This window comes from Coenobita brevimanus, chromosome 70 (assembly GCF_032717465.1).
Source record: "Coenobita brevimanus isolate Jiangsu-jjx chromosome 70, ASM3271746v2, whole genome shotgun sequence".
In the NCBI taxonomy this organism is placed as follows: Eukaryota; Metazoa; Arthropoda; class Malacostraca; order Decapoda; family Coenobitidae; genus Coenobita; species Coenobita brevimanus.
The window spans coordinates 35,221,458-35,246,741 of record NC_137023.1 but is presented as its reverse complement, the minus strand read 5'-3'; the positions used below and the strand labels follow the sequence as shown (position 1 = coordinate 35,246,741).

General features: G+C 43.2%; 1 protein-coding gene and 1 non-coding gene across 2 annotated transcripts in view; one reads left to right on the top strand and one right to left on the bottom strand.

The window, feature by feature from the left end:
* LOC145406461 (single-stranded DNA-binding protein 3-like) overlaps window positions 1-25,284 on the top strand; it is a 349,906-nt gene that overhangs the window by 136,540 nt on the left and 188,082 nt on the right. Inside the window, exons 4-5 of the mRNA XM_080277616.1 lie at window positions 8,528-8,612; window positions 15,712-15,753. Coding sequence (XP_080133742.1) covers window positions 8,528-8,612; window positions 15,712-15,753 — 127 coding nt within the window. The remainder of the gene's footprint in view (window positions 1-8,527; window positions 8,613-15,711; window positions 15,754-25,284) is intronic.
* Window positions 13,318-13,436, bottom strand: LOC145406526 (5S ribosomal RNA). Its single transcript, XR_013898550.1, has one exon. It is a non-coding gene; the product is annotated as a 5S ribosomal RNA (ribosomal RNA).

The window sequence follows — 25,284 nt, the reverse complement described above, 5'->3', positions numbered from 1 at the left end:
TTTGGTAACTGCTCAAGCTTTCACCGTTTTCAGTACCTCTTATTACTCTTATTATTATTATTGTTATTATTATTATTATTATTATTATTATTATTATTATTATTATTGTATCTTAGTTTCCGTTTTGTTAGAGGATATTTATGTCTTTTAAATTGTTGGAGGAATTTCCCTCTCTCTCTCTCTCTCTCTCTCTGGCAATTTTAGGTCAAGTTAGAGTGAAAATTGCATGACATATTACATTACTTATTTCTAAAGTGAAGTGCACATGTTTTTATAAGTGTGTTGGTTGATGAAGTGTAGTAGACTTGTACTTATAAGTGTACATGTGTATTAAGTGGTCTGTATATAGTCAAGTGTATAAAGTGAAGCAAGCATGTTTAAGTGAAGTGGTTGGCTGAGTGGTGTACATATACTTACATATTGATGAAATGAAGGGAGGATGTGTTTATGTATGGGATATGATGTGTGTGAATGCCTACCTTATAATGTATGTGAAAGCTTACTGTATATGTGATAGCTTACTGGATATGTGAAAGCTTGATGTATATGTGAAAGTTTGCTGTATATGTAAAAGCTTACTGGGTATGTGAAAGCATACTGTATATGTCAAAGCTTACTGAATATGTCAAAGCTTACTCTATATGTGAAAGCTTACTGTATAATACCAAGGTGTGGCTGAGCAGGTACAAGGGTTGAAGGGCACAGGTGTTTGATTGGGAGACAGGTGTGCCCTAGGTGGCCACGGCAGGTGTTGGGGTGTACCGAGGCTCTACAGGTGTGACTGAAAAAGGGGGAGGGGGAGGGGAGGAAAGGGGGAAGGAGGAGAGAAGGAAGGGGTTAGAGAAGACGACGGGAGAGAAAGAAGGGAGGGGGGGGGAAGAGGGACCGAAAGGAGTGGGGAAAGACAGAGGGAGAGAAAGAAGGGAGGGGGGATGGAAAGAATGGGTGGGTGGGGGAAAGAGGGAGGGAAGGTAGGGGAGGGGGAATAGGGAGGGAAAGTAGTGAGAGACGGGAGGGAAAGAAGGGGTGGGAGAGAAAAGGGGAGGGAAAGGAGGAGTGAGGGGAAACGGAGGGAAAGAAGGAGTGAGGGGAAAGGGAGGGAAAGAATGGATGGTGGAAATGGGAGGGAAGGAAGGGCGTGCATGGAAAATAATAATAATAATAATAAGTGTGAATGACATGCATAAATTCTGAATGTTGAGGAAGTAGGCAACACACACACACACACACACACACACACACACACACACACACACACACACACACACACACACACACACACACACAAACCAATATGCAGTATCAAAAAGACTGGAAAAAAATAATAGAACAGGGTGACTAAAAAGTTATTGACATTATTTCACTATGTTCTTTCTCCAATCCCCTTGGCATTCCTTCTGTGCATCTCTCATCTCCTTCACTTCCTCCCTCCCTCCCTCTGCCCCCATTCCTCAACTTATCCTCTATCCATCCCTCCTTCCTTCCCCTCCCATCCCCCTCCCGGCCCATTTCACTCAGCTATAGAATTGGGAACCTGGAAAGAATATTCGATGGTTGTGGGTCGTATTCTGAGGGAAGAGTAAGCCTTAGAATATACATCAGTGATTCTCGTGGGTCAATAGGCACTCACACCAACCCTTCTTCTTCACTTCTTTTTCCCTGTACCTTATCCTCCTCTCCTGTTCATTCTACTCAGTTCTGTCCCTATCTGTCTCTCCCTCTCCTTCTGTCCCCTATTCTTCCCTCTCTCCCTCCCCTTCACCCTTCTCCTTCCGCCCCAAGACAGACAGACAGACAGACAGGTAGATAGACAGACACAGACAGACAGACAAGGCCGAGTTTCCTAATGAACCCACCCACCCCTTCCACTTGTTCTCCCCGGACCCGCAATTAAATTATAGTAGCTCCCCCCCCCTCCCACCTCTCTCTCTCTCTCTCTCTCTCTCTCTCTCTCTCTCTCACACACACACACACACACACACACACACACACACACACACACACACACACACACACACACACACACACACACACAGTTTACCCTCACATTTTTCTTTCCCTTTTCTCCCTATTTTTTGCCCTTTCTCCCTTCTCATCTCTCCCTTTTTTTTCCCCTTTATAGACTCTGCCCTGCCCGTCATCCGTTCTTTTTCTTTTTTCTTCTTTCCTTCCTCCTCCTTTTCCCCTCCCTCTGTCTTCATTTCTTTCTACTCTTTCCCTGCCTTTATGTCTGTTAACATTATCTTTTCTGTGTTGTACTATTCGTTCCACACACATCTCTCCATCCCCCCTTCCCACTCTCCCCCCCTTCTCTCCCTGTCCTCCTCTCCCTCACCCCCTCCTTTCCCTCACCCCCTCCTTTCCCTCACCCCCTCCTTCTCCCTTCTTCATCCTCCTCCCACTCTTCTCAATTCTTTCTTCTTTTCTCTCCTTCCATTTCTCTTTCCTTCTTTGTCTTCCACTTGGCCCACTAATTACATTATATTGTCTTTGCTCCCTCTTCATTCCTCTCTCCACCCTCCCTTCCCTCTCTCTCTCTCCCCCTTCTCTGCTTTCTTGCCTTTTGTTTCCTCCCTCCTTTCTCCTCCCTCCCCCTTTCCTTTGGTCTCCTTCTCTTTTTTCCCTCTCAACACTTTTGTTTTCCTTTTCCCCTCCCTCTCTTCATTTATTTTTTTATCTTCTTTCCTCTTTCTTTTCTATCCCCCACCTTCCCTGTCCCGTCCTTCCTTCCCATCTTTCTCTTCCTCTTCCCTATCCCTTCGCCTTCCCATCTTTCTCCCCCTTTCCCTTCCTTCCCCTCACCCGCTCCCTTCCCTCCCTCTGTGACTTGCGTTTTGGTTCCCTGTGTTTTTCCTCCTCCTCCTCCTCCTCTCTCACCCCTCCTTTCTCTCTTCTTCTTCCTCTTCGTGCAGTGGTACTTGTTTTTTGGCGGTGTCATTGTCCGTGCCTCACTCACGGTTTCAGTGTAATTCCCTTTCGCTCCGGCGCCTCCTCACTTCGAACATACATACAGATAGATAGATAGATAGATGGGTGGATGGATATTGTAGGTAGATAGATAGATAGATACTGTAGATGACGTTTTTCTATAGCCATGGTTTATTTTTACTTTTATAAATTTGTACTTAATTGTATGTGTCAGTTCTGTATCTTGCCCTTCGAGGTTATGCTTCCGTGGGTCTGAGTCTTGTATGGGTAGAGACTGACCTGCGATCATCGTGTATAACATTTACGTGATTAAAAATGTATGTTATGAAGTAAGGCATAAACTCCCGTAGGTGTTTTCTGCCACTAGTCATTATCATCATCATCGTCGTCGTCGTCGTCGTCAACACCACCACCACCACGATCATCATCGTCGTCGTCGTAGTCGTCAACACCACCACCACCACCACCACCACCACCACGATCATCATCATCATCATTTTCCCAGCTAAGGATGAAGTTGTCTCCAGGAAAAGGAAGAAATGATAGAAGAAATTAAATTACCTGGACACCGCTATTTATAATTTACACCTGTTACCTGTGTACCTCTTCCGCCACACACCTTGAGAAACTACCTTGCCAAATTCGTCAGGTCGTTCATCCTTGTCACCGGCCATATTGTTGCTTTTTTTTTTTTTTTTTTTGGGGGGGGGGGGAGGGGGTATTTTTTTAAGGGGGGGAGGGTATATTTAAAGTCTCCCTTGAAACTTGTGTGAGATTCCTTCCCAGTGTGATTTTTTTTTTGAGGGGGGGATTATCTTTCGAAATTACTGACTCATGTGATTTCTGTAATTTTTTTTCCCATCGGCTACAGTCTTCCTAGTCTGTCGGAGTGTGTGATTTTTATTTATTTATTTTGTATTTATTTATTGCTCTTTTGCATTATTTTCGTCTGCCATCCATTCTACTTTTTATCAGATGTAGGAGTCGATCTCATACAATCTCTCTCTCTCTCTCTCTCTCTCGATTGGTACAGCATTAAAATCATCCCGCAAAATAAATACGTCGAGTCTTCCACCTCTTCACCGCAGCATTCCGAATAGCGATGGGGATGTTGAAACCTGGGGAGAGTGATCCGTAATGGCGCTTCTTCATTTATTCAACATTGCAACCAGGATATTGCAGTGTGTTCGTAGGGGGAAACAATAAAATCCTAGTTCCTCTTTATTCAAAATTGAGGCAAGGGATATAGAAACCTGTGTCTTAGCTCCTGAAACCTCCTTCCCCCACCCCCAAAGAAAAAGAAAAAAAATCGGTGTTGCGCCATTGGTCAGGAGCGCGGCACCTGTCAGTCACGGGGCGCCCTGATTGGCCGGCCCCTCCCCGCGGCCCGGCCAGTCACGTAGCGGCTTCCTGGTGGGCCTCGCGTCCTTCCCTTCCGCCTACAGATGTGTTGAGTCACGACCGAGGTGGGTGTCCTGCCTGCCTCACTCCCTGCCTGACTCCTTGCCTGTCTCTGTCCTGCTTGACTCCCTCTGTCTCATCCTTTCTTTCTTCCTTCCCTGCCTCTTTCTTCCTTCTCTGCCTCTTTCTTCCTACCTTCTTTCCTCCCTCTCCCTACATTCTTTTTCCTGCCTCACCCCTTCTTGGACTATTCTTTAAACGTGAAATTACCTCGGTACATCGTGGCTTCTTCAAGGAACACTTATCTTCTTGAAGTTCCCAATGGAAACGAAATTTTGGTTGTTGGGGAAGGCTGAGCTGTGTTAATCAAGGAGTCTTCCTAAGCTGTCTCTTTCCTCCCTCCCATCCTTCCTTCCTCTTTGCCTCCCACCCTCCCTTTCTCCTTCCTCCCTCCCTCTCTCTTCCTACCACCCTTCATTCTTCCTACCTTTCTTCCTTTCCTTCCCACCTTCCTTCTTTCCTCTTACCTCACCTATTTTTCCCTGCCTTACCCTGCCTTATAGTTCCCATTAAGAGTAAAAAAAAACATGGCTGTTGAGAGAGACTGAGCTTTGCAGGCAAGAGGCCCTAATTAACATGAAGAGAATAGAGTCCCAAGTTGATTTTATTGCCAGGCTTAGGGACAATTTATTTTTTCCAGACACTTATTTTTAGAAAGTTTATTTTTAGCGCCTGAGCCCCTCCTGTGCTGGTCAAACTCGCTACACCAGAGTACAGTTAAGTTCTTCCTTGCTCTCTGGACCCTGCCTCACCCCGCTGGGAAAGGGGATGTGGATGATGATAATTGATGATGATGAAAACTAATCTGCTGTACCGTGATTGTTGTGTGGACATCTTTCCGTGAGGTGCACATAGTTTTAATTGTACGTGTGTGTGTGATGAGGGTGTTTTAGGCAGCGTCAGGCAGCATTGTCACGACGCGTTGTGTGTCTCCGTCTCCCGCCACGACCACCCTACTTTATCTTCATGAACCACTCACCTGTTCCTTCCTTAATCCACCATACCTGTCTGTCTTCATACCTGCCTTGTTAGTCCACCTGTTTTTGTTTTATGCTGCCTTTCCATGTAATTATCTTGTAGTTGTATCTTTCCTTCAAATCACTTTCCTTTTTCTTTTCATTAGTTTTCTCTACTGTTCTTGTTAGTTCAGCCTTTGTTGTTGTTCTTGTCTTTACCTGTACTTCCCTGTTCTGTTCTCCATGTTCCCTTTCCCTCAGATATCCTCTTACTACCTACAGTTTTCACTGCTTTATTTACTTTTGTAAGTCCATCATTTTTGTTCTTCCTTTCCATCTTCCAACACTGTCTTCCTTGTAGCATTTTCTTCTTTCCAGCATTTTCTTCCTTCCAGCATTCCAGCATTTTCTTTCAGTATTTTCTTCCTTCCATCAGTTTTCGAACCTCTTATCATTTTTCTCACTTTCTGCAATTTCATCCTTCAAGCAGTTTCGTCCCTCGTCAGTCATTTTCCCTACCTTGCTTTCTTTCTTTCTAACCATCCCTCGTCCTTCTCTTCCTCCTACCTTTTGCCCCCGCGTACGTGAGGTGGTGAGGGTGAGAGCGAGGGGAGGCGTGACGCTGTGGCAGATGAGGGGAGGGGAGGGGAGAGACGAAGGTACTTGGAAGGGAAATGGAACGGAGAGAGAGAGAGGGGAATGAAGGAGAAAGAGGGGAAGGGGAAATGAAAAGAAAGGGGAAGGAAACAGAGAGTAAGGGGGAATAGAGAGGAAAAAGTGGAGAGGGAGAGGGGAAAGTAGAGAGAAGGGGAGGGGAAGGGAGGGAAAAAGAAGGGGAAGGACGGGAGTGAGAAGAGGTTGGGGTGGTCAGAGGGCGGGGGTTGGGGGGGGTGGAAGAACACACATTTCCACCCATCCACCCTGATGTGGATTAATGAACTGCGCCCAGGAACATGGAAAGGGGGCAAAGGTGGAGCTGTGAGTGGAGTTTTTGGGTGGAGTGAGAGGATGAAGCATGTAGTGACGGGATGGAGGGGTAAGGTTCGTTGATTTACAGAATACATTAGTTGGTAGTGGAATGAGTGGTAGGAAGCTGCGGAAGGTGTGTGAAGAAGGGGTGAGAGAGAGAGAGAGAGAGAGAGAGAAGGGAATGAGTGTAATAGAAGAGGGAGGTGAGAGAAGATGACGGAAGCGTATAAATTAAGAAGGAGGGGAAATAAAGGGAAGGGGGCGGGATAGTTGATGGGAATGGGGGAGGGGGATAACTGATATAAAGAGGAGGGGGACTGTGATAGGCGGTGTGAAGGGGGAAGGGATACGTGATTTTAGAGGGGGGAGATGGGAAGAGGATTGTATTATATGATTGAAAGATGGGAGAGCAGGAGAGGGGGAGAGAAGGGTAGGTAATATGAAGAGGAGGGGAGGGGAAAGGGGGAGGGGAGCAGGATCAGGGGGGAGAAGAGTTCGTGCAAGAAGTTAATGAATTGGTGGAACATGAAGGTGAAGATGGGGTGGAGGTGATGAAGGGAAATGATTTTGTAAACGTGAGAGCAAAGAAGACGGGTGGCAGTAATGAAGAAGGTAATGAGGGTCAGTGAATTAGTGACGGTGTGAGAAAGGAAGGAAGTGAGTAAATGATGATGGTAGAGAGGAGAGAGGTAATGGAAGTGTGAAGGGAAGGAGAGACGTGGAAGGAGGACAAATAATGGAAACACGAAGAATGGAGTAGTGGTGATGAAGAGGGTGAAGTGCAGAAATGAAAAGAAGGAACTAAGAAGGGTGAAGAAAAGGGCTAAATATTAAGGGGAAGGAAGGGAGGAGAAAGAATGAGTAAAAAGGAAAGGGGGAAACAGTAAGGAAGCGGGAAGTAAAACGATACGCCAGGCAGGAGGAAGAAAAGAATAAGTAAGGTAGGAGGGAAATCTATTTATCAAGAGAGGAGATGGGAAGAAGAAAAAATAAATAGAGACGGAGGAAGGAAAGACAGTTAAGTAAAGAAAGAACAAACGGCGAGGCAGGTAATTAAGAGAGACGGGGGATGGATCCAGGAGGGTGGTGGTGGTGGATCGTTGTCTGTGGGAGCGTCGAGGTCTCCCGTGAGAGTGGCTGGGGGGAAAGAGTGCTTCAAGTATGAGTTAGATTCTGTGGGAGTCTTAGGCCAACCCCTTCACTGCGAGAACGTCAGTTTTGACCTTTCTATAGCTAGGATTTTTTATTTTTGCAGACGGCAGATAGTTTTATTTAGCTTGAGAAAGAGATCTGTAGAGAAAGTAGACTGTTGAGAATTTCGTCGTTACAGTCACGTCTTTTGGATTCCATGACTATTGTTGTTATTATTATTATTATTATTATTATTATTATTATTATTATTATTATTGTATTATTATATTTATTATTATTATTATTATTATTATTATTATTATTATTATATCGGTGGTCGTTTTTATTTGTCGTTTGGAAATACCTCATATAGTGAACGATAGTCACCAGGAGGGCGGGTCAGGGTAGTCGTGATATGGCAGCATTAATTGTATTTCTCTAACCTTATAATTTTCTTTGATAAGTTCAGGTAGATGAAATTACTTAGAAATTACTTAGCACAACACTTATTACTACGGTATCTAGACTTAGCTCATTTATACACAATATTATATTTTGCAGAATTAATTTGTTGACTTTCTTTTACGTGTGAATTAGATGGGGAATAATGATGATGGCGATGATGTTGATGATGGTGATATAGCTAATGAAGATGATTTTAACAATGATAGGGTCAATGATTTACATAACAATGATGATGATCATCATCGTGATTTATTATAGAAACTGGTGTGTGGTAATATGATGATCATCATCGTGATTTATTATAGAAACTGGTGTGTGGTATTAGTGAGATGTACAGTGCGTGTGTAGTCTTTTTCCCGATTCCCGCTACTGTGTGTGTGTGTGTGTGTGTGTGTGTGTGTGTGTGTGTGTGTTCCCCGTCTCACTGTGTTCTGGTACAAAGAATGTGATAGGCGATATTGTGTTTACTTCTGTTGACCATGGCGAGTGTTCAGATATTGACTGCTTTACTTTGGTGTGTTCAGTGTTCATGTACCGTAGTTATCGTGCTTTATTGTTCATGTAGTTATCGTAATTTTTTGTTCATGTATTTATCGTGTTTTTTCTTCCCGTTTCAGTGTGTTTTGGGACTTGTACTGTGCGGCCCCTGAGCGACGCGACACCTGTGAGCACTCCAGTGAAGCTAAGGCCTTCCACGATTATGTAAGTAAAACAAATTAGCTTTCGTGTGTGTGTGTGTGTGTGTGTGTGTGTGTGTGTGTGTGTGTGTGTGTGTGTGTGTGAGAGAGAGAGAGAGAGAGAGAGAGAGAGGTGTTTGTAGAATTCTGTCCCTTGTGGTAGTGGGAAATACGATGATGGAGGTAGTGGTGGTGATGATGATGATGATGATGATGATTGTTGTTATTATTATTATTATTATTTTAGTATTTATTATTATTATTATTATTATTATTATTAGAGGGAAAGGGGGTTAGGATGGTGATAGAGAATTTCGATAGATAACTTATAAAAAATCGAGCAGTTATGGTGAAAAGTTCCGGTATCTTGAGACGGGTGTGTTTGTATCAGGTAGATATTAAAACTCTCAGGTACAAGGGCACGACACTAAGGCCCCCGTTTTCGTCTGTTGAGGAAGCTCCCTAACACCTTCTCCAAAGCGATTTATTTTACTACACCTTACTGTCCTCTACTGTTACATAAATCCCTACAAAATCGCCATATACTGCATAAATAGCGTACAAAAGGATATTAATCGGCCATATTCGAAATTAAATCGCAAAGGAAGAAGTGTGAGGAACTTCTCTTGACCGATGAGGATACGCGCCCAAGATACACGTCGTTGCTTCATTTTTCGACGTCTGGGCGAAAAAAAAGGACGGAAAAAAAAAAAAAAGGAAATATTCTTGACGTAGGAAAACACCCCACATATAATAAAGGAATAGATTAATAAATGTGAATAAATTAATGGATAGATAAAAGCTCTTAGATAAATTGAAAAAATAAAAATAAATTGATAAAAAATAATGACTTTGTACCAGAAGCGTTTAGTGAGAAAATTTATCAGGTATTGAACTTAAATTTAATACCGATACCTTATGGAGGAAAAAACTCACTTGTTACCTGTAGTTAGGGGAAAAAAATCCATTAACCTGTTAGCAATGAAAACAGGTAATTCCGGGTCATTAATCAGAGTCATTAGGCGATAATTAAGAGGAGACCAGGTGAGTGGTTGTCTGCGTGACCTGTTTAATTGGTAGTTAAGAGTGTAGTGATATTTGACAGCAGTTTAGATTTTCAGTAAACTTAGCACTTATCATTCCTGTTACCCCTTCATTACGATTACATTTTTTTTTTGGGGGGGGGGTCTAGTGTACCGTAACACATTCTGATCGGTGGTTTAGTTTCCATTAATATTTCTGAGCAATTTCGATTTTCATTATACCTAACAATTATTATCCATGTTACCCCATCATTACAATTGTTTTTTTTTGGGGGGGTGGGTTGAGGGGATTTGGTCTACCTTTTATACATTCTAGTTTCTTAAAAGTAAACTCGCTTCTCATTCCTTTCAATTTAGATTTCAATATATTTAACTTTTTTTTTTTTTTTGCCCCTACAGTAGGATGACATATTTGGAAATTAGTTAACAGTCTAGTTTACCTTTACCTGTGCTAGTTTACGGATATTTCCTCTATTTTTTACCACTTCAGCACGACGATCTCTTATTATTATTTTGCTGTTTATTTATTTAACCACATCAGGACGAGAGACAGACTGTGTAAAGAGAGACAGACAGACAGACAGACAGGTTGATGGAAGGAAACAGGAAAGCACAGGTAGACAGAGACGGAAAGAACATGCAATTTCCACCGGGCGTGAAAGATGAACAATGAACACCATAAGAAAGAGTTCATTATTTGTTCATTAGAGCCACCATTGTGTTCAACTGGGGTAGGGTTCTTCAGTTCACAGGTTCATAATTTTACCTTTGTGTTATTGCTTTCTTTAATAACGGAATCGGGAGGTGTCAGTGCTCTCTCTCTCTCTTTTTCTGTGTGTGTTGTGTAAGTAATTTCCTGTGTGTGTGTGTGTGTGTGTGTGTGTGTGTGTGTGTGTGTGTGTGTGTGTAAGTAATTCCCTGATGTATTAAGTGGCCGAGCGGGTTTCTGTCGCTACCACTTGTCAGTACGTTTGGGGCCAGGTGAGGTGTGGACAGGTAATCAGGCTTAAGTGGTCCTTCGTTACCTGTGTCGCGTGTCCCCCTGCACCTTTATCTTTATGAAGTCGTAAAAGAGTAAAGGAACACTGACTTTCGGGGGGGAGAGTGTGGATTTGTTTGTGGGTGATGAGTTGAGAGTGATGTGTGGTGACGGCTGGTGATGGTGAGGGATCTGTTGGTACTGGGAGTGTGTGTGTGTGTGTGTAACCCCAATAATCGCGCAGTGACTTATCAATTTTCCTTCACTTATCAATAAATTTTTCCGCCTCCGGAGAAACATATCGAAGGGGTTAGAGACACACTTCAATAACCCCTCCGCTACGAGATACCTCCCCTTGGATGCTTAAATTACTCAGGGCCTAGCGAGAATTATATGTAGAAGGGGTCGTTGTACTGATGGGGTTGAAGGGAGCGATGAAAGACTGGAAGTAACAGAATCAGGAAGCTGAAGGTGAATTGATGATAATGATGAGTAGGAGGAGATGGAGGCGGAGGACGCTAATAATGGTGGTGATGATGATGATGATGAGGAGGAGGAGGAAGAGAATAGGGATGGAGGAGGAGGAATATGGGGGTCATTGGGAACAAGAGTGCAATACTTACACGTCATCTGTTGTTATGGCATTATGATGAATCGACAATTGTGTGTGTGGGCGACCTTGTGTGTGTGTGTGTGTGTGTGTGTGAGAGAGAGAGAGAGAGAGAGAGAGAGAGAGAGAGAGAGATCCAACCCATCAACTGATTCTTGTTTACATCGCTCAGCTGATCCCTCTTACCACCACGTGTTCCCTGACACACCCCTTCATCTCAGCTCATCCTAATTTTCCCCAACCTTATGTGTCTCTCTTATCTTTTTATATCAATCTCACTTGTGTTTTGAAGCTTTTTTATCGTCGTCTTCAGCTTGTATGGGAAGGAGTTTATTTAATTTTAGTTCTCAGTTCCAATTTCTCAACGTCAGCGCGCGGTTGCCCACTCATCCGTGCAAGGCAGTTTATTACGTGGCTGTAAAGTCATTTGTTGGGTTTATCTGCTGGTTGTCAAGTGAAGATGTTGAGTCAGAGCCTGTGGGGGCCTCTGCTGTGGTTTCCCTGTCTTCTTTAGTTTGTATCGCGGCGTCTGGCTCTTCCTTAATTGTTTAGCTATACTCTTCCTGGTCCCGATTTTCGTCCTTTTCCATCTTATTTCACGTAGTTCAGAGGCAGAAAAAGACAATACTGCGGCTCTGCTCCCTTCCCATAGCGTTTCTTCGTGACTGCCATCATGGTCTAGTGTTAGTGTATTCTTTCAGCTCAGCATTCATGATAGAGAGGTGGCAGTATCAGGTCAGGTTAGTGTAAAAAGATTATAGTCGTTGAAGGAGCTGCTTGTCACTCGTTTAAGTAACATTTTCTCTCTGCATCGTTATTTTGTTACTGCATTTTAAGAAGGAGCAACGGTCATCTTATCCAGGGAGCATCGTTCATCTCTCTCTCTCTCTCTCTCTCTCTCTCTCTCTCTCTCTCTCGAAATTTTAGCGCTTACCATAATTCCTTTTCTTTGTTTATGGTGTAGATTCTTCGGGGCTTTGATAATCGTCAGTCTTTTCATCAGGTGGTCTTTGAATCGTGTGTCTGTCTGTCTTTACGTATTATAAGAGGAGAAGAAGACAGGACTCACGGCTAGATGACAGCATGACACCCTGATGGATACACTTGAGGAAAATAAAACAGGAAGGAAAATAGAAGAAGAACAAGAAGAAGAAGACGAAGAAAGAAGAAAAAGAACTACAACAGGACGAAGAAAGACCATCAGTAAAAGACGAGGAAAGAAAAGTAACACGAAGACGAAGAAAGAACAATAACAAGACGACGACGAGGAAAGAAGAGTAACTATATAGAAGACGATGGAAGAAAACAAAGACGAAGAAAACACCACCAACAAGAGCGAAGAAGCAACCATGAGGAGTAGAAGTTAGTGTGAGAGTAATTTGCATGTCGCCCCAAATGAGGTACCAACTTTTGCTGCTGGAGTGACTTTGGTGACGGCCAGAGAGAGAGAGAGAGAGAGAGGCCTGGACCCTCACAAGAGACACGCCAGTTGGGGTAGATATTTTCTAAGATTTTTTTTTTAATTATTTTTTTTTACACATTAAAGTGGAAGGAGAAATTAGTCGGCAAGAGAAGTGGGTGATTTATTTTTCTCGTGGTCACCGAAAAATGAAATTACAGAACTAAAATTACAAAGCAAATCACACCATCCACCCGAGAGAGAGAGAGAGAGAGAGAAATTGTATTGGGGGGGGGGGTTGACCTGTACTCGACACCGTTTCCCTCCTCAACAAAAACAGGTTCCAATCGCGTACGTGACGGGAGAGAGAGAGAGAGAGAGAGAGGCATACATACAATAAACCCAAGAACAGAGAGAGAGAGGGGGGGGGGCACAAAAATCAGTAAACTAAAAACAGTGACGAGAGAGAGAGAGAGAGAGAGAGAGAGAGAGAGAGAGAGAGAGAATAAACAAAAAACAGTAACAATAATGGCGGTGGCAAGGTTCAGTGAAACACGAGAGCGTTCGCACCTTGGCAAATCATTCATTCATTCATTGCCAGACGCCATGTGTCCCAGACGGGGTGGCCAATGGCTTAGAGTTAATTGTTTTACAGGGAGGGGCACTAATCCTCCACCAACCCCACTTGACACGTAGGGATGCCAACAGCATCTGGTGTTCCCAGGCGGTCACCCATCCAAGTACTAACCTGACCCAACGTTGCTTAACTTCGCTGATCGGACGGGAAGCGGTGTACTGAACATGGTATGGCCGTTGGCCGCTGGCTGGAATTCATTTGGGATCGGTAATACTCCCTTAACACTATTTCCTAAGCGATTTATTTTGTGTATTCGTATCACCTTGGCAAATCACTGGCCGGAATTTACTTTGAAATAATAATGCTCAAAATATTCTATGTGTCGAAATTTAGTATTATCGTCTGGTAAGGAAGCTCCCTAACACCTCTTCCTAAGCGATTTATTTTGCTTATTATTTTCTTCGTCTAACCTCATTCACAACTGTTAAGATTTTCCTTGTTCTTGTCGGTTAAGCTCCTTAACACCTCTTTCTAAGCGACTTGTTTTTAAATGTGGCTGGTTAATAGCCTTTCATGTTTTATTTATACAGAGCTTGCGATATTGGAAGGATTTGTATATCACAGAAGAGGACAGTAAGGTGTAATAAGTAATAAGCAAAATAAATCGCGTAGGAAAAGGTGTTCGGGAGTTTCCATAACAGACGAGACTAGAAGCGTACAGTAAGGTGTAATAGGCAAAATAAATCGCAGAAGAGAAGGCATTAGGATGTTCTCAAAGACCGATAAAGGTAATTGATTTGTGTACAGGTGGCTTTTTCGTGGCTTAATAAAATCGTAGAGAGAGAGAGAGAGAGAGAGAGAGAGAGAGAAACGCACATGCTCCGTCGTAGTGAAAGTAAATCCCACTGCAGATGAAGTTACGTCTTGCAATCCGAATTTTGTCATGCATTGTAAAAACACTTCTCTCTCTCTCATATAGGTATTTTTGTGTCTTCTGTGTTGCATTGTGTAGGTAATTAGCCGTGAGTGTGAAGGTGTGTCGGCGCGTTATTGGCTATTGTGACCCCCTCCTCGGCCTCCTTCTCCCCTCCCTCCCCCCCAACCATGACGCGGCACTCGTCTTTGTCACCGCGGGAAGGCGACCATGGTGGGTTTTGCGCCCGTGACTTCGTGTATATTTATGGTGGCGTTGGGGTCGCGGCTTTCACTTTGTTTTGTGTGTGTGTGTGTGTGTGTGTGTGTGTGTGTGTGTGTGTGTGTGTGTGTGTGTGTGTGAGTGATGTTGGAGAAAGCTTTAATATTATACCAAATTGTCTTCAGTCTTTTTGCAGAGGGGAAAAGAGAAAACCAAGGCTGTAAGTTGGCAAAATATTGTCCTTTCCAGAGAAAATAAAAATAAAAAAGCAAGTAAAAAAACAAAACAAAAGGTATGGAAGAAGAAAACGGTAAGACACTAAGGTTAACTAAAGAAAATGTGAGGTGCTCTAACTCTGCATCATATATCAAACAACCAGCACCTCTTTCTCTTGACAGTGAGTAAGTCAGGGGTTAGCAGGGGGGGATGGGGGGTGGGGGAGAGCACATGACATCCCTCCCCCTCCCCCCACCCTCCAGCCTTGAGGTAAATGTTACAAGAAAGGGCACACCGGGGTAATAGCCTAAATCTTTCACCACCTCCACCACCACACTGCGGATTAGCTTTTCATTGTCGCCGTCATCGCCGTAGGGACCCACTCCGTTATCTCTGTTCTATCGGGACATTTATTTCGTTTATTATTATTATTATTATTATTATTATTATTATTAGTTTATTAATATTAGTATTAGAATTATTTATATCCATCCATTACTTCTTTCCCTACGGTGACATGGTATTATTTATTTATGTGGGGTGTTTGGGGGATAATACCTCATCTTTGTCTTTATTATTAGCTCCTTTACTACTAGGAGTTGGATTTATTTAGAGTACATCTTGCAGTGCGATGATTCTATTGATGGTGGTGGTGGTGATGATGCTGGTGATGATGGTGGTGGTGATGATGATGATGACTAGACCTGACACCCATTTCGGTCCAGACTCCATCCCGTCACCTCAGAGGCCGTAACAAAGGAGAAATGCCCTTGTTTTGTTCTTGTTTTTGTCTCGATTGTTTGATTGTTGTGGGTTTTCTGTGTGATGGGTCGGACAGGTGTGTTTCCACCTTGATGTCTCTGAGGCAGGTACAGTTGAGGTCCAAAGTTCTTGGTATAGAGGCTTGGAATGTCAGCGTTTATAATATGTTGATGATGATGATGATATGATTGATGATTGTGGTGAAGATGATTGATGATGATGATAATTTTGCTTGTTTTTATTTAGTGTTTCTCTCTCTCTCTCTCTCTCTCTCTCTCTCTCTCTCTCTCTCTCCTTTTTTTTTTTTTTTAAGACATTCAATATTTATTTCATAGTCATTGTTGGCCCTAAAACAGACTCCGAAATAAGCCCAAAATAAACAGATTTTTTTTTCTTTTTTCAGGGCTTCGTCAATTCGGGTTATGGCGTCAACGGTATTGCACACGTAAGTACTTATTGCCTCCTGTTCTTCTGTTATTTTGTTCTTGTGTTCTTGAGCCTCCTGTTCTTCTGTTATTTCGTTATTCTGTGATCATCGAGCCTCTTGTTATTTTATTCTCTCCCTGAGCCTCTTGTTCATGTGTTATTCTCTCCTTGAGCCCCTTGTTCTTCTGTTATTTTGTTACTCTGTGTTCTTGAGCCTCTTGTTCCTCAGTTATTTTGTTATTCTGTGTTCACGTTCTCGATAACTTCTGTGGTATTGATGCGGTAGTAAAGGTCTCGTCCGAAATTGAAAATAAGTGGTGATTATCTTGTTACTGTCGCTCTTGTTCACTGTTATTCTTTGTTCTTCTCAAGAACACTTCCGGTCTTGTTTGGGTTTTTATTTATTTATCTTGATTGCTCAGCGCACCGTTTCTTACTTTACCTAATAACCTCCTACCTGTCTTGTGAGTCACGCAGGTAGAGAAAATAACAGAGAAAATTTAGAGAGCGTTCGGTTATCAGGTGTGTTAATGACGAGATGAACATAAAGGAACCTGAAATAACTTGAATCTGTGGAAAGAACGTGTGTGTGTGTGTGTGTGTGTGTGTGTGTGGAGAGAGAGAGAGATAGGACAAGGAAAGTCGAGAACAGAATCTTCCAGTGTCTTGTCTTACGTGCAGAAAGTCTTAGTTACGTGCTATATATTATCATAGTTACGTGGTTTATAATATTTCAGGTACGTGGTTAATATTATATCTTCTTAGTTACGTGGTTAATAGTATCTTAAATTGAGTTAAAATCCGTAGGAGACAAAGTAAAGCATCTAAGGAGACTCACAGGAGGGTGGCAGGCGGTGTGTGAAATTCCTTAATGGGTGACTAACTGACGGGGCCGCTGCATACTAATCTCCCATCAGAGTAATATAGGTTTAGTGGTGAATGAGTAGGTGTTTGTGTTTACGTGTTTTGGAGGAGGAGGATAGGGAAGGCAGAATGGGTGAAACAGTGAGAAGTGGAGCGTGAAGGGAGAGAGAGTTGGAGGGGTGGGGTGAAGATAAAGAGGAAGGGATGTAAAGTGGGGGTGAAGGTGGTTAGGGAATAGGGATGAGGGTGTGGGTGTAGAGGGGGGCAGGTGAGTGTGTGGGTGTAGAGAGAGGGCAGGTGAGGGTGTGGATGTAGTAGGGGGGCAGATGAGGCTGTGGGTGTAGAGGGTGGCAGGTGAGGGTGTGGGTGTAGAGGGTGGCAGGTGAGGGTGTGGGTGTAGAGGGTGGCAGGTGAGGGTGTGGGTGTAGAGGGTGGGCAGGTGAGAGTGTGGGGGAGTAAAGGTGGAAAAGGGGAAGGGATGAGGGAGGGAGGGGGGGGGCTGAAGGTGGGGATTCTACTCGAGTTACTATCTCCCCCTCCCCTCCCCCATTCCCCCTTGATGTGGTTGTGTGGTTGGCGTGGTGGTGGAGGGGCGGGAGTGAGGGTCATTCTCCTTAGCACCCTTCCTTCCTTCCCTCCTTTCTTTTTCTTTCTCCTTCCTTCCTTCCTTCCTGTTATTTTACCTTAGAGTAACTTGATTGTCATTGTTCAGTTTTTTGATAGTGCAAGAGGCTAACTCCAAAACTCTTCAGATATTGTTCAGCTGCTTGGTGCTAAAATAGGATGGAGAGGGAAAGAAGAGGAAAGGATATAGACGAAGGGAGGGAGGGAAAGAAGGTGGAGAAAAGAGGAAGGTAAGAAGGGGCAGAGAAGGAAGAGAATAAGGAAAAAAAGGGTAAAGAAGGATGTGGAAAGAGCTAAGATGATCAAAGAGAAAGGAAGAAATTGATGTGAAAGGAAAGATGAAGATGTGGGTATAAGATGATGATATAGAGGGGAAGGTGGTGGAGAAAGTGTGTGTGTGTGTTTGTGTGTGTGTGTGTGTGTAGAAAGAGCATGTAGGTGTACGTGTGTGTATAAAGTAACGAAGGGGTATGGATATGTAGAAGAAGGATGAATGTTTGTGTGTGTGTGTAGAATGTGTAGAAGGGATGTGGATGTAGGGAGATGAGAAAGGGCGTGGAGTGAGGCTGGTCTTGGTTGTGTTAGGGTTAAGATGAGGCTGGAATGGACCAGAAAGAAGGAAGGAGGGAAGGAAGGAAGGGAGGGAGGGAGGGAGGCGAAGAATGGATGAGAGGAAGAAAGAAAAGAGAATGGCAGGAAAGGAGAGTTGATGTAAAGGAGGAATGAAGGAAGGAGGACGTGAGGAAGGAAGAAGAACGTGAGGGAGGAAGAAAAGGAGAGAATACGAAAGTGGATTCAAGAACAGATAAGATGAAGGAAGGACCAGGAGAAGAAGGAATATTGGAGGAAGACGGAAAGTAAGGAAAGAGTAGGAAATGAAGGAAGGATGTGCTTGAAAAATCGATATGCGCGAAGGAAGGGAAATAAAGAATGATGGCGAGTGAGAAGGACGAATGTGGGATGAAGGAGGGAAGGAATGAGGAAGGAGGGAAGGCAGAAGTGGAGCAGAGGGGGGAATGGGGGGGATGAGGGAAAGGGAGGGGAAGAAGAGGAAAGGATCGTGTGTTGTGAGGGAGGTCGGGGTGGAAGTAGGTAGGTTGGAAGGACGGTAGGTAGGTCAGTATGTGGTCTTGGCAGGTGTTTGTAAGTAGACCGATAGGTATGTAAGTTAGTGTTGGTATTAATGGAGTTTGTAAGTGTTAGTAGGCACTTAGGTTGGTAGGTTTATTAAAAATAAATGTAGGTAGGTTGGTTGGTACATAATTTAACTACCAACCAACCAATCATACATACGTAAATACTACGTACGGACTGGGGATTAGTAACTAGCGATGTACCACAGGGTTCAGTACTCGGTCCCTTATTATTTATCATATATATAAATGATCTAGACTTAGGAGTCAATAGCAGAATCAGCAAATTTGCCGACGATACAAAAATAGGGCGTATCATTAACTCGACTGACGATTGCCATAACTTACAAAAAGACCTCGATACATTGTCCAAATGGTCTAAAACTTGGCAAATGGAATTTAACGTTGAAAAATGTAAAGTACTTAACGTAGGCAAGACCATTGGAGATACTAAATACAGCTTAGATAACAAAGAAATTAGCAAATCGGAATGCGAGAGAGATCTAGGAGTTATGATTAGTAACGACCTTAAACCAAGGCAACAGTGCATTAATGCGAGAAATAAAGCAAATAGGGTCCTAGGATTTATTTCGAGAAGCGTGAGCAATAGATCATCTAAAGTAATACTGAAACTTTATCTAGCATTAGTAAGGCCACATTTAGACTACGCAGTACAATTTTGGTGTCCTTACTATAGAATGGATATTAATTCGTTAGAAAATGTACAGAGAAGAATGACTAAAATGATACACGACGTCCGGAACCTGTCATATGAAGACAGACTGAAAAGACTAAGTCTGCATTCGCTAGAGAGGCGTAGAGTAAGGGGAGACTTAATTGAGGTGTTTAAGTGGATGAATGGTATAAATAAGGGAGATATTAGCAAGGTACTTAAAGTGAGCATACAGGATAGAACTAGAAATAATGGTTTCAAACTAGAAAAATTCCGTTTCAGAAAGGAAATCGGTAGAAATTGGTTTGGTAATAGAGTAGTAGAGGAATGGAATAAGCTACCTAGTAAAGTAGTTGCCGCCTCTTCCATTGAGAGTTTCAAGCATAGGCTAGATAAGCATATGACAAATAAGGGGTGGATATAGAATAAAGAAAATCTTATAACCAATACTAATTCAAAAAAAATTTTCTCTTCAGGTTACACTATGATAGTCTCTATTCTCCTTTCACACTTTCCTGTAAAATGTCCACGCCAGTTTTTCTATACGGCGTGGTGTTCTTTCTGACTTTTTCCTGCCGGCTTCGGCTGGAGGGTCTGGAGGGCGGGGGAGAGCCTTCTTCTTTGCTATCCTTATCTCATTCTAGTAGTTCAGTTACTCTTCTAGGAGCTGCCTAGCATGGGCCAACCGGCCTACTGCAGTTATCCTCTCTTCTTATGTTCTTATGTACATAATATACATAAGTGATTTCTAGGTGGATTAGTATATAGTCATAGGAGAGATCTGAAATTCCGTGTTGGTAAGTAGATAGATTGTAAGTAGGTACCGACGTATTGTCAGGAGTATTATACGAGTTGGTAGGTAGGTCCGGACGAGTTGTAAGTACAATTATTGAGTTCTTAATCGGTAGGTAGATAATATGTTGAATATTTGTACAACAAGAATTTCAATGACGATAACTATGATGGTGATAAAATTTAAGATGGAGTAATATAAAGAATAACCTTTTAAAACTGAGGGATTATTATTGTTATTATTATTATTATTATTATTATTATTATTATTATTGACTCCACGAAAGATTTTACTCAGCTAAAGAAAGATAGCGTTTCTGCACTATTAAAAAAAATAAATTACATGCTTAGGATAGAACTAAAAACAAATAACAATATATTTATAGAGGAAGCCATTTTTATAGTACGGTATTTAAAGGTACGCGAGACTAGTGGAAGCCATTTTTAAAGTACAATATTTAAAGGTATGCGAGACTGGTGGAAGCCATTTTTAAAGTACAATATTTAAAGGTATGCGAGACTGGTGGAAGCCATTTTTAAAGTATAATATTTAAAGGAATGCGAGAGTGTGGTGGGTGTTGTGTGTGCTCACGTCCTGGCTTTCTAACACGATATGTGGTAATAAGTCACTGGGTGTTTACGCGAAGGGCACGACGCTGAAGGGGTGTAGGTGTAGGGGTGTGGAGGGGTGAAGGAGGGGGTGCAGGGGTGTGTAGGAGCGAGGGAGGATGGGTGTGAGGGGTGAGGTTGTGGTTGTGAGGGGTGTTTTTTTTAATTTGTGCGTGAGAGAGAGAGAGAGAGAGAGAGAGAGAGAGAGAGAGAGAGAGAGAGAGAGAGAGAGAGAGGCTAAAAAGAGGTTAGGGGGGGTTGTGGGAAGCAGATGGAGGGGATGGGAAGGGGGAAAATATATGGAGAGGTACGGAAGACTAGAGGGTGAAAGAGAGTAAGGGAAGGCAAGGAGGGAAGGAAGGAAGGGTGATTCGTAAGGAGAAAAAGGGAGGATAATGTGGGAGGGAGGGAGGAAAGGATGGAAGGGAGGGGTGGGAGTGTAGTGGGAGGCAACAAAGAGGTCAGATAGGGTCAGGTAAGCTGCTACAGGTAACGGAGCCACTGCCGCCCCTCCTTACCCTTCATCTAACCCCCTCCCCCTCCCCCTCCCCTCCCACCCTCACCTCATCTACATATTCTCTCTCCCCTCTCCTTTTCATACGGTTGCAACACTGCCTTTCAATTTCTCTCTCTCTCTCTCTCTCTCTCTCTCTCATTTCGATTATCGGCCAGCTCTCTTCGTCTACATTTCGCATCTTACCTTAATTAATCTAATGCACATTTGTTTCTTACTTTTTCCTTCCTTCCTTCCTCGCTCCCTTCCTTACTTTTCCATGCTTCTGTCATCCCTCCCTTAACTCATGCCACATTCCTACTTCATGTACCTTCAATCGTCTCAAGCCCTCACCTCCGTCCCTCTTTTCATTTCCCTATCTTCCTTTTCCTTCCTCCCTCTTTTTCTCTCACTTCTTCCTTTTTCTTCTTTCTTTCTTTTTCTGCCAACCTCATTCTTATTCTCTCCTCCTTCCTTTTCCATCCATTCCTCCTGTTCCTTCCTTCTTTCCTTCGCCATCCCTCCCTTCCTTCCTTCGCCATCCTTTCCTTCCTTCCTTCGCCATCCTTTCCTTCCTTCCTTCGCCATCCTTCCTTCCTTCCTTCCTTCCTTCCCTCCCTCCTTCCTTCCCTCCATCCCTCCTTCCTTCCTACCTTCCTTCTCCATCCCTCTCCCATCTCTTCCGGAGGTCATTTCACTCCTTCTACCCCATTCACCTCTCGACCTGTCTAGCCCTCCTCCACCTGCCCCATCCCATCTACCTTCACTAACCACCTGTTCATTACAACCATCTGTCACTGCCTGTTCATTTCCCCCACCAGACTCAACCAGCTTTTATTACCGTACCTGTTCACTTCTCCCATCTGTCATTACCTGTTCATTTCTCCCACCTGGCTCAACCACCTGTCATTACCTGTTCATTTCTCCCACCTGAGGAGGGGAGAGGACTGAACGAGGGAAGAAAGTGGAAGTGGAAGGAAAAAAAAAGTAAGGAGATAGTGAGAGGAGTCAGAGAGTTAAGATGAGAGTAAAGAAAGTTGAGAAAGTTGTGAGCGAGGAGGAGAAAGGAAAGGACAGAGGTAGAAAAGAAATAGTAGGTGAGAAGAAAAAGAAAAGGTAAGAGAAGGGGAGAAACAGTTAGGAGAAAAGTAAAGGTTGGCTTGAGAAGGTTAAAGAAAGTAAGAAGAACATTAAAGGAAGAGGAGAAAGTAAAGGAAGGAGAGAAGTAACAGTATTTGAGATGAAGAAGAGAGAGAGTAGAGAAATAAAGATGAGAGGAAGGAGAGAAGAGAGATATAAAGATGAGAGGAAGGAGAGGAGAGAAATAAAGATGAGAGGAAGAGGAGTGGAGAGAAATGAAGATGAGAGGAAGAAGAGAGAAGAGGAAAAAAAGTGAGAGAAATGAAGATGAGAGAAAGAAGAGAGAAGAGAAATAAAGATGAGAGGAGGAGATTTTGGTGAGGAACAAAGAAATGAGAAGTGGAAGAAGAAAGGAAAGAAAGAAGAGGAGCCGATGAATTGTTAGACGAGGAAAATAAATGAGTGGAGAAAGGAAGAAACAGAAGAGAGGAAGAAGAGAAGATTGAATAAATGAGAGGAAGGTGAAACTGGAGGAAGAAGGGAGGGAGGAAGGAAGGAAGGTGGGTGGCGGGTAGATGAGAAAGGGTGAGGGAGAAGGGATGGCGAAGGGAGAGGCAGGGTAGAGTGAGAGAGGGATGGAGGAGGGATGAGAGGGAAGGAGGAGGAAAGGTAGGGAAGGGAGAAAAGCCCACGACATTGAGGTCAGTGGTAGCCAGCTGTGGAGGGGATGGCATTCTCTCTCTCTCTCTCTCTCTCTCTCTCTCTCTCTCTCTCTCAAAATACATTACTCCACCCAGCAAGAGAAATTCGACTTGTGTATGTGTGTGTGTGTGAGAGAGAGAGAGAGCATTACAATCAGGAAACAATAAAATCGGTCGTAAAAATAGATATGAGGAAGCAAGTGAAGGAGGGAAGATTTATTAGAGAGAGAGAGAGAGAGAGAGAGAGGTAAAACTCTAAAAGGAACGTAAAGGAAAAAGATCAAGAAAGAAGTAAGGGAAAAAGACGCTTGGAAAAAGGTAGTGGAATGAAAGGAAAGAAATGGCATTGGATTGAACGAGGGAAGTTGGAGAAGAACAGGCATGAGAGACGGGTGTGGGTGGGAGGGGTTTGTGGGTGGGCGAGGTGTGTGGGTGTGTACTGTGTAGGTTGGAGTGTGGGTGGGAGAGGTGTGTGGATGTGGGTAGGGGAAAGAGGTGGGTGTAGGGGGATATGAGTGGTGAAGGTGTGTGTGTGTGTGTGTGTGTGTGTGTGTGTGTGTGTGTGTGTGTGTGTGAGAGAGGAAGGAAAAAATAGAGTGGAAGAGATTATGGGAAGGAGAATTTTGTAAGGTGTTAGAAAATCTGAGAGAGAGAGAATTTGTATGTACTTGAATAATTTGTACGTGTATGGTGGCCCGTGTATGTATATGGGTGGATGGCGTGTGTGTGGTAGCATGTGTGTGTGTGTGTGTGTGTGTGTGTGTGTGTGTGTGTTTAGGCATCAAGTGCGTGTGGGAGTGTGTGGGTGAGTGAGCAAGGTGCGTGAGGGAGTATGGTAATGAGAGTGGGCCTACTGAATGGTGTCACTCCCCTCTCTTTCCCTCCCCTCCTCTCTCCTCCCCCTTCCTCTCTCCCCCACCCCATGATATGCTACACCCTCGACCTTGCTGTACAGGGGCGGTCATAACTTCATTTACACCCTCAGGTAATTAGGTCAATGGCTAATGAGACGCTGACGCAATTAATTAGGAAGCAGGTAAAGTTGATTATTGCCTTGATTGTTTGGAGCCCCCAGAGTGTCATCATCATCATCATCATCATTTGTCATCCTGATCATTTATTTATTTGTATCATAGTCACCCTGAAGGAGGTCTGGCCTGAGGTGATTGGCAGAGCTGAATCGAGAGCTTGATAGATAGATAGATTAGTTACGGACAAGTATATGGAGCAACTGATAGATATATTGATTGACAGGTAGAGAGAGAAATGAAGTGAGAGAGATGATTGACATGTAGAAATGAGTACAAGGTCATTGAGAAGTTAATTAGTACAGGTAAATTAATAAACAGGTGGGGACAAGGTGGTAGACAGGTAGATACAAACTGATAGGCAGGTAGATAAACGGGTAGACAAAGTTGAATCAGACGTAACCCTGAGGGAGGATGTTGAAGGAGCGCTGATTTAATTGATGTTGATGAGGCAGTGGTTAATGTATTGTTACATAGCCTATGATTTCATCATCCTTTGTATAATTCTAACGTACAGTATGCTGCATGTTTGATCACGATTCGCCTCGTGGCTTCCATAGTGCGTGTTCTACCTCACTCCCCCCCTCCTCCCTTATAGTAGAGTAAGTCGTTCTTTCTGTTGTTCAGAGCAGGAGTGTCAACTCTTTGTCCCCTATGGCTTCATTTGCGCGTCCTTCTTACAAGTTGTATCAAGCTCTGCCGGCCCCTGTATAATGAGCTCAGTCTCTGCGTTAATTGCCACTTAGATCTGCTCCTCATTTTGTTCACATCTCTGTCCTCCTCTGTACAGTTGTTAATATTTTGTGAGTGCTCAGGAAGTCTCCAACCATCTAGCTGTTGTGTAATTTGAGTATGAGTGATTATTACATTTTGTTCTTGTACTGTATAGCATAAGGTGTTAATTCGTAGGCCTAGTAAAGTTTTTGTAATTTATATTGTCAGCCAGAATTAATAATATTTTGTATCTGTAATAATATATCTTGCATTAACTGAGCATTATCCGGTTTTCTCATTTTATCAGGGCTGACTTAGATAAATTTACTCTTGCTAATTTTGTGTTAATAGAGGCTATTGCAGTTAACCATATATTTAACCTGTTTTTTGCCATTACATTATCCTTATGAGTCCTGAATGTTTAGTTGTTAGTTTAAGCATTAAACTTTAACTTGTAATTTTACCTAACTTTTGTTTTGAACCTGGAACTTTGCGGGACAGTTTTCTCTGTTCCGTAACAGTATGTATAACACACACACACACACACACACACACACACACACACACACACACACACACACACACACACACACACACACACACACACACACACACACACACACACACACACACACACACACACACACACACACACACACACACACACACACACACACAGCCCTTCATGGTGGCGTCATTTATTAAGCGATTAACCTCCGATGGATCACCGGGACTAATTTTGATTGTGGGGAGAGAGAGAGAGAGAGAGAGAGAGGGGACTCGTGAGGTAAGAACAGGATTGAGTTGAGTTTTTCACTGAGTAAGGAAGGAGAGGAGAA